This window comes from Brachionichthys hirsutus, chromosome 23 (genome assembly GCF_040956055.1).
Source record: "Brachionichthys hirsutus isolate HB-005 chromosome 23, CSIRO-AGI_Bhir_v1, whole genome shotgun sequence".
In the NCBI taxonomy this organism is placed as follows: Eukaryota; Metazoa; Chordata; class Actinopteri; order Lophiiformes; family Brachionichthyidae; genus Brachionichthys; species Brachionichthys hirsutus.
In genome coordinates this window covers 4,872,476-4,886,174 of record NC_090919.1, presented here as the reverse complement: position 1 = coordinate 4,886,174, position 13,699 = coordinate 4,872,476, and the positions used below count along the sequence as shown (strand labels likewise).

Genomic DNA, 13,699 nt, shown 5'->3' with positions numbered 1-13,699 from the left:
GCTCCGACGGAGAAGTGGTTCGAGGTCCCGGACGAGTCAACAGAGACCGACGAAGAACCGGAGGAACTATTGCGTTATTTGGACGGACCGTACCGACGAGATCCAACGAGATCCCGAGCTGGACCAGGCCACGCGCTCACAGGAACTCGGAAAAAAACGGGATTTTCTTTCTTTTTTTTTTTTTTTTTTTAAAACAAACTTTACTTCCTTCTGGAAAGGAAAGCCATAAAGGTTTGGATAGCCCTTCCTGTACACAAGTTGACGTTTCCTGGGGGGGTTTATATGCCGTGATAAAGCTCAGCTTATCACAAGACCGTAAATATGAACACTCTCGCCGCAAGGGATGCGGGATTTCCTGGAGCCAATGCCGCGAAGTTGCGGAGAGACGCGGTTTTCATGTTTTTAATGAAGCAAACCGGTCAGCATTGAAAACTAGTCGTAAAAAAAACCCACTGGTTGGCCGCACTGAATGCTCCTTTCCTGCTATTCTTCTTTGCTTCTCAGGGCTTCCTGCTTTGCGGTGGCCACTGCTCTTAATGGCTAAAAATACATAAAACCCCCCCCCCCCAAAATGGACAGCTCGATGTAAGTCAAACATTGGAGGTGTTTGGACACTTATTTTGGCCCTTCCACTTTCAGCTTTCAAACAGGTGGCAAGACTCGGCGGCGGGAAGAGAAAGAGGCACAACGGAGTGACCCGAGAGCGTCTTAAAGACCGGCTGGAGGGTCTCGGGGCTCAAATCATGAGTTTGGGGAAGCGCTTCGGTGGCGGCGACGAGCTCTACGTTAGACGTGAAGACGAATGACAGACGCTCTCCATCCTTCTCTCTCTCCGAGTCCTCCCCTACAGCTCGCTTGTTGCTGGCCAAGCTCCTGAACAGTTTCCACTGGTCCCTGATGAACCGACAAGAAAGACCGGAAAGGGAGCGAGGCGCGATAAAGTGCTCCTTTTGTACTTTATTTCCAAACCCTGGAGGTGCGACGTCCAGGTCCAGTCCAGGACATCCTCTCTGAGGCTCCATGGAGCCGCTGAAGAACATATTCAGCCGCGGCCCGCTGTCCAACTGGAAAAACCTGGAGCAGTCGCAGAAAGGAAACTTCGCCAACCCCGTGTGGACGGCCCTGTTTGACTACGAGGCCTCCTGCAAAGATGAGCTCACCTTGCGTAAAGGCGACCTCGTGGAAGTCCTCTCGCTGGACTCTGAGATCTCGGGGGACGAGGGCTGGTGGGCGGGCAAGGTCAACAACAAGGTGGGGATCTTCCCGTCCAACTACGGCTCGTTCAAACCGAACGGCTACGGGAAGCTCCCGGGCAACGGCGTGGCGGCCGAGCTCGGCCCCGCCGTGGCGGGCGAGTTCCAGCCCGAGGCGGTGGATTTCAGGGAGCTGAGCCTGGAGGAGGTCATCGGCGTCGGGGGCTTTGGGAAGGTGTACCGCGGGACATGGCGAGGGAAGCTGGTGGCCGTAAAGGCCGCCCGGCAAGACCCGGACGAGGACATCAGCGTGACGGCGCAGAACGTCAGGCAGGAGGCCCGTCTGTTCGCCATGCTCACCCACCCGAACATCATCGCCCTGAAAGGTGTCTGCTTGCAGGAACCCAACTTGTGCCTCATCATGGAGTACGCCTCGGGCGGCCCGTTGAGCCGGGCGCTGGCGGGGCGTCGCATTCCGCCGCACGTCTTGGTGAACTGGGCCGTCCAGATCGCCAGAGGGATGTTGTATCTCCACAGCGAGGCCATCGTTCCCGTCATCCACCGGGATCTCAAGTCCAACAACAGTAAGTCCCCTCGGAGCGCGCGAGCGTCTCGTCGGGTCGGTTCCGGCCGACGCCGGCGTCGGTCTGATGGAGGTAGAAACGGGCCTGACCGGACGTCCTCGACCCATGGCCAGAACAAAGACGAGCTTTCTGAGTCTCTCGCCATACTTTAGCGCCTGTACAATTATTAACCCGGTGTGGGGAATTCAAGTATCTGTAATTTTTGACCCACGGGGCGATGAGCGATGTTGGTTTGAGGATTAAAGGGTGCGTTTAGGATTAAAGGGTGCGTTTAGCTGACAGACTTCAAGAATTCAAGACGCCCGTTTCTGTCTAAACTCAAACGTCGGACTTTGTAGAATGCGAAAGTCGTGCATCCGGCGCTCCAGGCGTTTTGTGGCCGACACGTACGCGTCGGACCTCGTCTTTAAAGCTGCACTGCAGAGACATGCATCGCCTATGAAGCTATTTGCCCCCCCCCCTCCATACCTTGAAGAAGAACAAGTGGCATTCTTCGATCGAGCTGTGCTCCCTCCCTGCTAACTTAAACACTGAGCCACCTGAATATTTCCCAGCGGCCTCTGCACTGTTATTATCATTCTTGTAACGCAGCATATAATCCCCCCCCCCCCCCCCTTCTTCAGATCTGCGAAGATTCTCCACCTCCCTCAGATCCATCCTGGCGTTTACCTGCAGAGTCCGAAAGTCTGCCGGAACAGAACGAGATCTTCTCGTTATTTCTTAACTGGGGAAAATCTGACTAAGAGGGAATGTAGAATTTGCTCTATTTTCCACTAGATCGGTTAGATCTTAGGATTCGCAACGTGTTAATCACGTTAATTGTGCATCACATGACGTACGCTTTGGCACACGAGTCACATCATGCTGACCTGGCAGTATTAAGAGCGGCAGCGCTTCCTACATTCGGGTGGTGTTATCCCACCAACTCCAGTTCCGCCCTTCTTCTTATCTTCGCTCCTGTTGCCAGTTTCTTCCCCCCGGAGCGACTTCCCCACAGGAAGCGCGTCTCCCGTGGAGCTGCATTAATATCACGTTTGTCTCCGAGTCTGCCTTTCTGCGCGCAGGGAGAGATCGTATCGCTCTCTCGCCCCCTGCTTGTTTTATTCCTCCCCACGTCTTTGTCTCTGGCCTGCCCCGACATGTCTCCATACAGCCATAACCCAGCAATATCCTGTTGTTTTGGGGAGAGAGAGAGAGAGAGGGGGGGGGGGTGCTCTGCTCTGTGAAGTGCTGACAGGTTTTACTACACAGGTGCAGGAGCATCTTAACGTAAAGGAGACTGAGCCAAACTGCTGTAAAATCAAAGTGTACTGAAATATGGCGGCAGTTCCTCAGCGCGGTGTCGCAAGTTCTTCTTTCTGCTGCCATTTTGTGTCGGCGGCCTGCAGAAGCCTGCAAGGAGAAAGTTGTCGAATCCATTCAGCTTCTGTGTCCCGTGGAGCTCGTCTTGAACGGATCGTCACAAAATGTGTTCATAGGCAGAAATGCGGAGAATGCAGCCTTCAACAAGCACGCTTAAAAAAAAAAACAAAACACCACAAACATGGCGCGAAGATAAAAGCTCACTATTTCACCACCGAGATAAACGTACTGTTCCTTTACTATTTTAAAATACTTCTGCGTTCTTTTTCTGGGACTCAGAAACGGTCAAAAACGAGTGAACCAGAGAATAAAGATGATGGTTTTGTACAGGAAGTCCACACCGAGCCGTTTGGATAGAAGCCCAGAGGTCATCACTGGAATTCCACCCAAAGTAAATGGACTAGAGGAATAGAACCTCTTTCTATTGTCTCTGTTTAACTGGGCGTGAGATCTTGGGGATTTTCCTACCTTTATATCATTTTGTGTTTTGACACTCTGCTTACAGTTCGGAGCTCTTGAGGGTGTGTTGACCTCCGCGCTGTTCAGATCTGCAGGAAACACCGAATCCTACTTTGTTTTTAATCAAGTCATTTCATGTTCACTGGGTCAGTGGTTCCAAAAGTCAGACTTTGAACCTTTTGCTTTCGTTAGCTTTATAGATGATACCTACCTCTTATCTCCTTTCTTATTGCAACACACCTGGTCAGGTGCCAGGTCAGCTTTCAAGCTACCCTTACCAGTGAATCTGTTTTGGATTTTTTGTTCTTTGTTCCTTACTTTCTGTGTGTCTGTAAAATATATACCACGCAGTCATGTCTACTTTAAACCAGGTATTAAACAAAAAAAAGAACAAAACAAAGGGTGGCATATTACCAGAAAATATAAAGATGGTTTGGCAAATTTGCCTGTTTAAAGTTTCTTGACATTTTGGTATTTGTAGAAAAACCTTACAGAAAATTAAAGATGCAAATCAGCTTTGGTTATTAGAAATTAGTTAATTGGAGCATAACAGACAATATACCAAAATGATATTCTCCAAAAAAACAGGATTTGTAAAATAAAATGAGTCAAAAGCGGACACTTAATGGAGATGCTGAGGTTCTCCTTGGGAGTCACCAGGTTGGACAGGATTAGAAATGAGACAGTAAGAGGGACAGTGAAGGTTACGTTTTGGAGATAAGGTCAGATGGTTTGGACATGTCCAGAGGAGAGACGGGGACTATATCGGTAGAAGGATGCTGAGGATGGAACTACCAGGGAACAGGGCTAGAGGACGACCCAGGAGAAGATACGTGGACGTAGTGAGGGAGGACGATGCAAAGGACAGGGTGAAGTGGAGGACGTTTGCTGTGGCGACTCCATACGGGTCAAGCTGAAAGTACGGTAGTAGTGGACTCTCTAGCTTTGATTTTGCCTTGAACAAATAGACAGAGTAAACTGAAAAACTGTGCCGACGTTTGAGCAGGAACCGGCGGGGAAACGGCCAAGCTAAGCACTAGCTGGGCGGAAACTCGCAGGCCTTTTTCAGGAAGGAGCCACAGTTAGATCTTGGATCAACATGTCTTTTTTTTTTTGTCTCCATGAGTGGACAAGCATCTGATACATCCCTCTACCAGCATGTTTTCATTCAGGGCCCCCCTGTGCCCCACACTGAAAACATCCCCTGTGTGTTTGCCTGATGGCTGGGGTGTGTCTGGTGAAATGAACTCTCTCCCCCCCCCCCCCCCTTAACGCTGCATTAACCCCCAAAACCCTTTCCCCAATTCAACAATTTAGTTTTTTTTTTTTTTATTTAATTTTATTGATGATGGATTAAAACACTGCCATCTAGCTTTTGGAGGATTAAACGCATTACAAATAGAAGCTACTTCAAATATAAATGTAGTGCTTTTTTTTGAGAACCGGCACAGTTTCGCAAAACATCAAAACAATGTTTGTGTGGAAGAAACATTGTGTTTTTATGTTGGAACCAAAATAAGTCGGTAAATAAAAACGAGGCGATTCCACCCTGATGAGACGTTTTTCTCCGTCAGCCGTGGTGTTCAGTCGGTTGCCTCTTCCCTGCCCAACCAGGGTTAGTCGAATAAGGAATCAGATGTAAAATGTCAGAAAGTTCCCGTCTGATGTAATCACGTTGTTTGTCTCGCCACTTCCGTCACACTGCGCCCAGCTGAGCTGCACGTGATGCCCGATGTGAAGCGGTCGCTCGGGGATGTTGCCACGGCGCACATCACGCCGTTTATCTGCAAAAACATCATACTCTGATCTCGTGGGGCACAATACTGCGGAACTTTTAGCCCCAGATGTTGAATGGGGGCTAGTCTGTGCTCTAAAAAGAGAAACCGATGACTCAGCAGCGAGGGGAAACGAACGCTAAATCAAAACGAGGAACTTCTCAATTACCGGTCAAACCTTTCCCTGACGTGCAATAAATAGGCGCTGGCCTGAAAGGAACTAGTCGGTGTCTTTGTCCAACTTTGACCTAATTTTGACGGCTGACATTAGTGGAAAGGCGGGGTGCGTCCGGGACGAGTTGCCAGTTCAGAAGGTCACACATAAGAAGACAGACTAGCATTCAATGTCTTGTTTGATTTACCGTGATTGATTGCTCTGCCACAAGTGTCAGAGCTTCTGGGTTAAAACGTGATAACCCCCCCCCCCCCCCCGCGGGAGGTTAAACTTCAACGCGTGAGCATCGGCCGCTTGTTAATAAGTGATTGTTTTCAGCACTTCGCGAGCCTTTTAGCTGGCACCGCATACTTTACACCGGGGGGTCATTTATAGCCCGCCCCTCAGACGGCGTCCGTGTTGATGTTAAGAAAACGGAAAATCGCCTTGTTTGGAGGGTGCGTTTGAAATCGTCTCACCAAAAACCTGTGCTCCTGTGCCAAGCCTCGCTCGATAGAAGCAGGTTCGTCCGGCTCACTCGCCCAAGTTTCATTTCGATGGGTGTTTGTTTCTCTCGCCCCGGTTGCGTCAGCAAGTATTTAAACTAGTACCGATTTTAAAAGCTTGGACTGCCCCTTTAACATATTTCAGCCGACACGAAACTTCAGCCGAGTGGGCGCTGGTTTCATCTTCTACTCTAATATTATTCTCTCTCTCTCTCTCTCTGGCTGCCAGGCTGTCTGTTAGCCTATGGCCTGGTCCCTCAGGGGACAACGCTCCTGTTCTTCCTGGGGAAAGCCCCCACCCTGCCGGAATTCTCTCTTCGCCTACGGGTGTAGGGAAGGGGGGGCGGGGGGAGGTAGAGCGAACATAAGACGATAAGCATGAAGTTGAACTGATGTTTAAAAAGCTAAGCTGGATTTCCATGGATATAATTGGACTTCTTGAAAATATGATTTCTTGTTTAAAAAAAAAAAAAGGGCATAAAATATCTGTTTTCTTTTTTAACTGACTGATATATCGACACGACCCCAAGGGCTGAGGAGTGATGGCACACGTGAGCGATTGCGGTGAGAGATGGAGATATAAGCATCAAATTATAGAGAAAATGTAATGAAGCGAGGTGCGGAGTGAAGGCGCAGAGGCAGCGCTGTGGAGCTTAGCATCTGTTAGCGTGATGGAGCTGGACGGCTGCAGGATCTCAAAGATTACAACCTCTGTCCTGTTTTCAGCGCCACACGTCCTCCAGAACGACCTTGAGCAGGACGCTGACGCTTGACGGGTTTGCCGTGGATCTCAGCAGCCGGGATCACTGGTTGACTTGCCGGTTAAGGTCACATTAGCTCCACGCTAGTCGTGCTGGAGCCTATCCCAGCAGTCGGTGGGCAAGAGGCGGGGTTACACCCTCACAGACAGACAACCATTAACACCTACGGGCAATTTAGCGTAAGCAATTCGCCTAATTAGCATGTTTTTGGAGGCGGGAGGAAGCCGGAGAACCCGGAGAGAACCCGGAGAGAACCCACGCAGACGCGGGGAGAACATGCAAACTCCTCACAGAAAATACCGCAAGTCGGAACCGAGCCTGTGACCCTCTGGCTGCGAGGAAACGGCGCTTACCACTGCGCCACCCTGGCACACAAATCTAAATCCTCTAAAAGAAGGGGTAGATACACCAGCGCCACGGCTAATGCTAGCAAGCTAACTTTCTACAATGTTTTTGATTGGATGTTGGTTTTTTTAGCTGGAATTTTAGATAGTTTCAGTCGGGGTGAGGAGGAAATGACATGAAACCATACGAAGGTTAAATGAAATGGTAACTGGACTGCACTCGCATCACGCTTCTCCACATTTCACAGCATTCACCCATTCACACGCTCACTCACACTCCCGTGGGCGACTGCGGCGCGATCCGTTTCACGTTGCTGTTAATGAAAATATCCCTGATGCGTGAAAAACTTAGCAGAAGCAAATAATCGTGCGTCTTCAGTGAAGTCAGGTGATCGGAACGGGAATGGAATGTTCCCAGTGAGAAGCCCGCTCATTCGGTTCCTGAGTCGGTCCCACTCATATCTGGGCCCGCTGCTGGTTCGAATCGTGTCTGCAACCGACAAACTCTTGTCTCTCGAACAACAAACAGTGCCAAACAGAGTCCCGTTGCCGTGGAGATCTGTCACGGTGTTGTTGTTTTTTCTGGCGACATTGTTGGTTTCGTCTCTCGAGCAGGGAAGACGCTCTTGTCTGGGCAAGACTGATCGAGTCGCGATAGCAGCCGTCGCACTTCGGAGAGGTTGAATGTCCTGCTCTGTTTTCTCCTCTCGGTGCCACACCTCTCCAAAATGTGAACTCGGGAGGAGCGATAAGAGGATGAAAGAGCTCGGTCATCTTTATTCTGAGTTGCCCCGTGGAATTTATTAAAAAGTTTGACGTCGACACAAGTTTCTAAAGGTTCACGTAAAAAGCAGCCGTTTCTGTCAGTGCTGCGTCTGTGCTGCCGACGGGTCATTACGGGTGGGAGTGGGATGCTCAGTGGACAGGACAGGACAGGACAGGACAGGACTGTGGAAGTTCTGTCTGTCTCGGTCCAGGAAGTAGATCAGTGTTGTTGTTCGAGCCCTAACAAACAATCGAAACCTGATTTATGAGCAGCCTGCAAACACGAGACGGTAGCAGACAAATGCGTTTTGTTTCACAATCGCAAAACACGCCACGGCGTGTTAATTACGCAACGTGCTGCGGGAACGCGTCCGAAGCGAGTGAGAGTAAGGTTTGTAAACAAACGAAGCAAACCAAAACTTTTATTTCTTTATTTTTGGAAGGATCCTTTATTTTCTAACATCCCTCTCAAGGACCTGCTTGTGTGTCCAACGTCCCCGTGCGGGGGGTTACGTTTATGAAGCAGAATCTCTGACCTGATTTGGGATCAGATGGAACGATGAAAGGCGACGCTAGGCTAACGGATAGCCCATCCAGCCCCGGGTTGAAGCTCACGTCTGTGTTTAGGTTAGAAATACGGGTGCATTCTCACGTTGCCGCGTCCTTCAGCTGCTTCGTTGTGCGTGAACATATTTCACATAGTTTAGTTGCTGGAATAAAAATGGTCGTAGAATGCGAGTGTGTCCTGTGTTAGCGTTAGCGGTTAGCGTGTGGCTGTTTGGCAATGCAGAAACGGAGCTCTGTGCGTGTGCACATGATTGATTATTCTGCTTTTTAGGCCCCTGCAGCCACTTCTAGATCGAAGCCTCTCTCAATCGTGCATCTGTTGGCCCCCCCACCACCGTTCACAGCATCGGCGTCCGCGCTTCCTGTCTGTCTGTCTGTCTTGTGAACCCTCTTTGCCTCAGTTTCCTAACTCTGCTTACCGTGCGCAATGACGAGCAAAGGGGAACAACTAAACCGACTTCTCCGCTTGGCTTTGGTTTTTATTTTACTTTATTAAAGGAAGGGACTCGTCTTTGAGGGCCGACTGGCCAACATCACTTCCTGGAAGTGGGATTGTGGTGCAGCAATCGAGCACCCTGGTGGAAATGTGGTGTTGACTGGCTGACAGTGGAGCAGAGGATCGGGGGCCTGCTGCAGTAAATAGCCCCCCCCCCCCCCCCCTAACCCTAACCTTCTCCCTCAGGGACGGTGGAATTGACAGAAGCAATGATTCAGGCGTAGATTGGACAGAAATTGATTTTCTGTAAAAAGGTTAAATGAGAGCTCACTTTTCCTTTTCGCTGCCGAGCTTCTTGTTTTGGCCGCCAGCCCCCCCCCCCCCCCCCCCTTTTTTTTGTGCTATTTTATTGTTTGTGCCGTTTTCTCGAGGCAGAACATCGCTGTGAATGTTAAGCGGCGAGCCTTTGTTCCCGTCATCGACCTAAGAGGAACGTGGAACGGTGTCTGCGCGTGGAATTGTCCTCCAAGTATTTTGAGGAAAGGTCTCCTTCAGCATTCACACGCACGTCGCCAGGCAGACAACGCAACCGCTCGTGATGCATTCCTATTTGACGTCAAACTCGCAGCCCTCTGGGCGCAGCACAGGACGTCTGAGGGAGAGAGAGAGAGAGAGAGACTCCCTTCCGCAGAAGAACACAAAATCTCAAATTCGTGTGTTCAAAGAAAGACCGACTGGAGAAAATAGATTGTTCAGGATGGAGCCAAAAAGGAGCTCAGAAAGCTGGAAAGTGACTCCAAATAGTCTGACTTCCCTATAATAAGTGAAATTCTTCTCTGCCTCTCCTCCCTGCGTCTGATGCCCGGCCTGCCAGCAAAAAGGGGAGGACGGGCACGGCCGTAGAGCCGCACCGCAGCGGCCTCGAGGCCGCCCGGCGCTGCACGGCAATCGGCCGCGTTTACATAAAGCGATGTTTAGATTCATATTTATTCATTTAGATTCGTTCCTGAGTATCGGTTAACCGTATCCGATCGGAAAACATCAGTTCTGGATGTTTTTAAATGTTGTTTTATTTATTTATATCTCTTTTGTTTGTTTGGGCGGCTGGAAATCGACTTCCACAAAACTTTGTAGGAGGATGTTTTTGCAAATTCAGAAAAAGGGGCGCTGATTTGAATTATTGGAAAATAATGATTTCCTTAATTAGACACAAATTCTGGGAGGGTCGAGATGGGACAAACGATCTTGTGTTACGCTGTTCATTCGTTTAGTTTTATGAAAACAACAATTGTAACGCAAAAGAGACATTTAGCGTCGAACCTTGACATCGTTTTGGCAGCCGCACGCACGTCTTTTGGGCCGCCATGTTTTTCCTACAGCGCTCAGAGGATTGCTTTTTAAAAGCTGAAGCTGCAATCCCTCCTCATTTCACTTGCATCAGCGTTTTTAACGGTCATGTGAGAGCTTTCAGAAGCATTTCAAACCCTGTTGGCTCACGATCGTCACAGGCTGCGAGCAAAATATTTCCTGATTATTTCGCAAAATGTATTCATACGTTTCTGTATTTTATACTGCTTATTTATCTAATATTGAACACACTTAAGTGCCGAACTTGCGTACTTGCGCCAGAATTAAAGTCATCATGATCTTAACAGGGGAGACATTTGTTCAAAGAACCGCTTTAAAGGAGACACTTCTGTTTGTGGAAATGTTTTCGTCACCATCAGCCCGGATTATAGAATAATAGAGACAAGATGAGGCGAAAATAAGTCCCTTTTTTATATATAAAAACAGAAAACCCAAAGCAATTAAAATGTTTAATCCCATTGCGTTTCCTTTCCTCTTGCAGTTCTGCTGGCTCAGCCGATAGAGAATGAATGCATGGAAGGTTTGACGCTGAAGATCACCGACTTCGGTCTGGCGAGGGAGTGGCACAAGACCACCAAGATGAGCACGGCCGGCACCTACGCCTGGATGGCGCCCGAGGTCATCAAGTCCTCCACCTTCTCCAAGGGCAGCGACCTCTGGAGGTAAGTCCGTAAGGTTACGCGCGCGTCGTCCCCTTGGTGTCCCCGAACCGGCCTCGGTCCTCCTTTGAGACGTTTTCAGACTCTTGACGGAGCTGCTCACCGGACGATCCCGTTAAACGTGAACGACGGCGACGGCCGCGGCCTCACAAACCCTCGCTCGGAGGACGGGGCGCCGCGTTCCGAGACGGTATCGCGTTGACTCTGGTGACGTTTAGCGCCCGTCGGCTCGTCTGACACCACTGAGATAAAAGAATTAGACGATTCGATCAGACCGGATCGAGCTCTGATCGAAGCTGTTTTGTTTCCCGAGGAGTTTCTGACCTTCAGACAGAAGATGGACTTCCTGTTTTTACAGCGACTCCTCATCCTCACGTCGTCTGCGGGGACACATTCTGAGCTGCGATTGGCTGTTTCGCCAACATGTGGTCACAGCTAGAGAACGGGCAGCAATGCAAATTGCCGTGTTATTTAAAATGACACTGACTGAAGCCTTATTGGGGGGGTCGGTACTGCAAAGATGAAAGTTCAAGCAGCTCCTTGATGTTTCCATCGCTCCCAGTCAGAAGACAATTTCATTATTGTGACCTTAAACATCGGGTTGCTTTGCCTATTCTGGCTGTCCCCAAGAGGCCAGTGGAGGTACTGCAGGCTCTGAGCCCTGACAGGAATGGATGATAATAGCCAGAAGGTGAGAGAGGGTGAGGAGGGGGAGGGGGGGGGGGGGTGTAGCCGTGCGTTTCAAAGAGCTGCTTTGTGCTCTGTTGTGAGACGTGCACTGCACACTATCCTATTGTCTCCGGTGCAGAGGCCACACACCAGCGCTAACCATAGCCGTTATCTGAGAGCTGTGTGTGTGTGTGTGTGTAAAGTCCATGTTGGCGTGTTTTTACCACATCTTTGCAGAAAGAGCCCCCCCCCCCCCGACTATGGTTTGCGTAAAATGTGCTTGTGTACGAAATGTTTGTTTGGAACCAATCAGGGAAGAGTCCAAACCATTTCTCCCAGCTTGAACGCATTCTTTTGCGTTCTTGCGGCTCCTGTCGTATGCGGCGGTTTCGCGTTTAGTCCTGTGGCTTCGGACCGGCTCAATCCCATTGAGCGCGATGTTTAAAGCGTCCTCGAGAACATCAAATGGGATTCAGCCACGGCGAAGCCACTGAAGGAATTTTCTAGAACCCTATTCAGTTGGAGCTTCGTCGTTCTACTTTTCCTCCTCATCTGTCCCCGGTCTCCAAAGACGACGGCAGCCTCGGGGCGAGTGGACTAACGGCACCTGTTGCAGCACGTGGAAGGACTAAATACATATTTTTGAATAAGGCTGCGAGCCTCAGCTCCCCAGTTAGAAAGTCTCCACAGTGTGTTCAGTCAGGTCCAGACGTGGGACATCCACGTCCACGCGTCACCTTCTGAGGACACATCCCTTTAGAAGCCTGTGTTTCATCATGAAGGACTATTCCACCGCACAAGCCCGTCTTCTTCTTCTTCTTCTTCTTCATTCACGTGCTGCATAAAGCAAGAAGTAGAATAAAATTTAGCCTCAAGTTTCTTTGATGGAGGATTTTAAATTTATAGATGAGTCAGTCCGAACCCAAATGAGATATCTTTATATAATGTGTGTGTGTGTGTGTGTGTGTGTGTGGATTTGTAGACTATTAAAAATAAATAGTCTACTAAACTGAACAAGCAGTTTGGTTTGTTTGGAGGTCAGACTTTGTGACAAATAACAGGAAGTTGTGGCTCGCCGGTGAATATTTGGACGGATCAGCGATTTTTGTACGATTTCATCACGAGATTTACCGTCATGATGATGTGTTTGACATGAACTAAATGATTCTAACGAGGGCTGTGGAATTCTAATTCCCCAACTGGGTGCATCCGACTGTGGTCTCAAGTCTTGTTTTCTACATTGCCCCCCCCCCCCCCCTCCCTCTCCAGCTACGGTGTCCTCTTGTGGGAGCTGCTAACAGGAGAGGTGCCATACAGAGGGATCGATGGACTTGCCGTCGCCTACGGAGTCGCCGTCAACAAGCTCACCCTGCCCATCCCTTCCACGTGTCCCGAACCCTTTGCTCAGCTCATGGCAGGTGCGGCGGGGGGGCAAGGGTGCGGGGGTGCGGCAAGTTAGCCAAGTCTCACAGCTGAAAGCCGATTTAGGGGTCATCCAGGGATCGAGCGAGTGCCGTTTGCTCCTGCTTCTCAGGCCGTTTCGGAGCGATGCGGGTTTTGTAGCCTTTGACGCGCCGTCGGGTGGTGTGAGTCTCTAGCGTGACATCAAATGGGTGTCACCAGCGTGCGCTATTTTCAATTCTGCAAAGCTGGTTTAGAATTGAGAAAACAAATTCCTGCGTCGTCAATGCCATGGCGGCAGAGAGGAAGTGTTCTGTTCTTCCCTCTTGAGCAATATTTTCGAGTTTGAAAGAAATATCGCCCGACATCGGCAGCTTGCGTGCGTTCCGGTTTAGCCCTTTCTCCCGATTGGTTCTTTACTGTCGTGTGTGTACGGGACAAAAAGCGAGAGATCAGTGCGCACCGCCCCTGATAGTCACCCCAGAGGATTAATTAATGATCAGATTGGTTTTGATCTGCTTGTGGTGCCCAAAGTGCCGCAGTAATTTATGCAAAGCACCCCGCAGCAAGTTAATTACGCGTGACGCTCTGAATAAGTGATCGGCTCGACTGTAGATTGTGCCTGAAGTATATGTAAATGAAAATGAGACGCACGTCGCTGGGTAATTATTCAATCCGATGCGTAATGAGTGCAGA

General features: G+C 49.7%; 1 protein-coding gene across 1 annotated transcript in view; it reads left to right on the top strand.

Moving 5' to 3' along the window:
- The first annotated feature begins 617 nt into the window (after nt 1–617).
- LOC137911300 (mitogen-activated protein kinase kinase kinase 11) overlaps nt 618–13,699 on the top strand; it is a 22,750-nt gene continuing 9,668 nt past the window's right edge. The window contains exons 1-3 of the mRNA XM_068755647.1: nt 618–1,777; nt 10,756–10,936; nt 12,872–13,020. Coding sequence (XP_068611748.1) covers nt 1,021–1,777; nt 10,756–10,936; nt 12,872–13,020 — 1,087 coding nt within the window. The 5' untranslated portion in view covers nt 618–1,020. The remainder of the gene's footprint in view (nt 1,778–10,755; nt 10,937–12,871; nt 13,021–13,699) is intronic.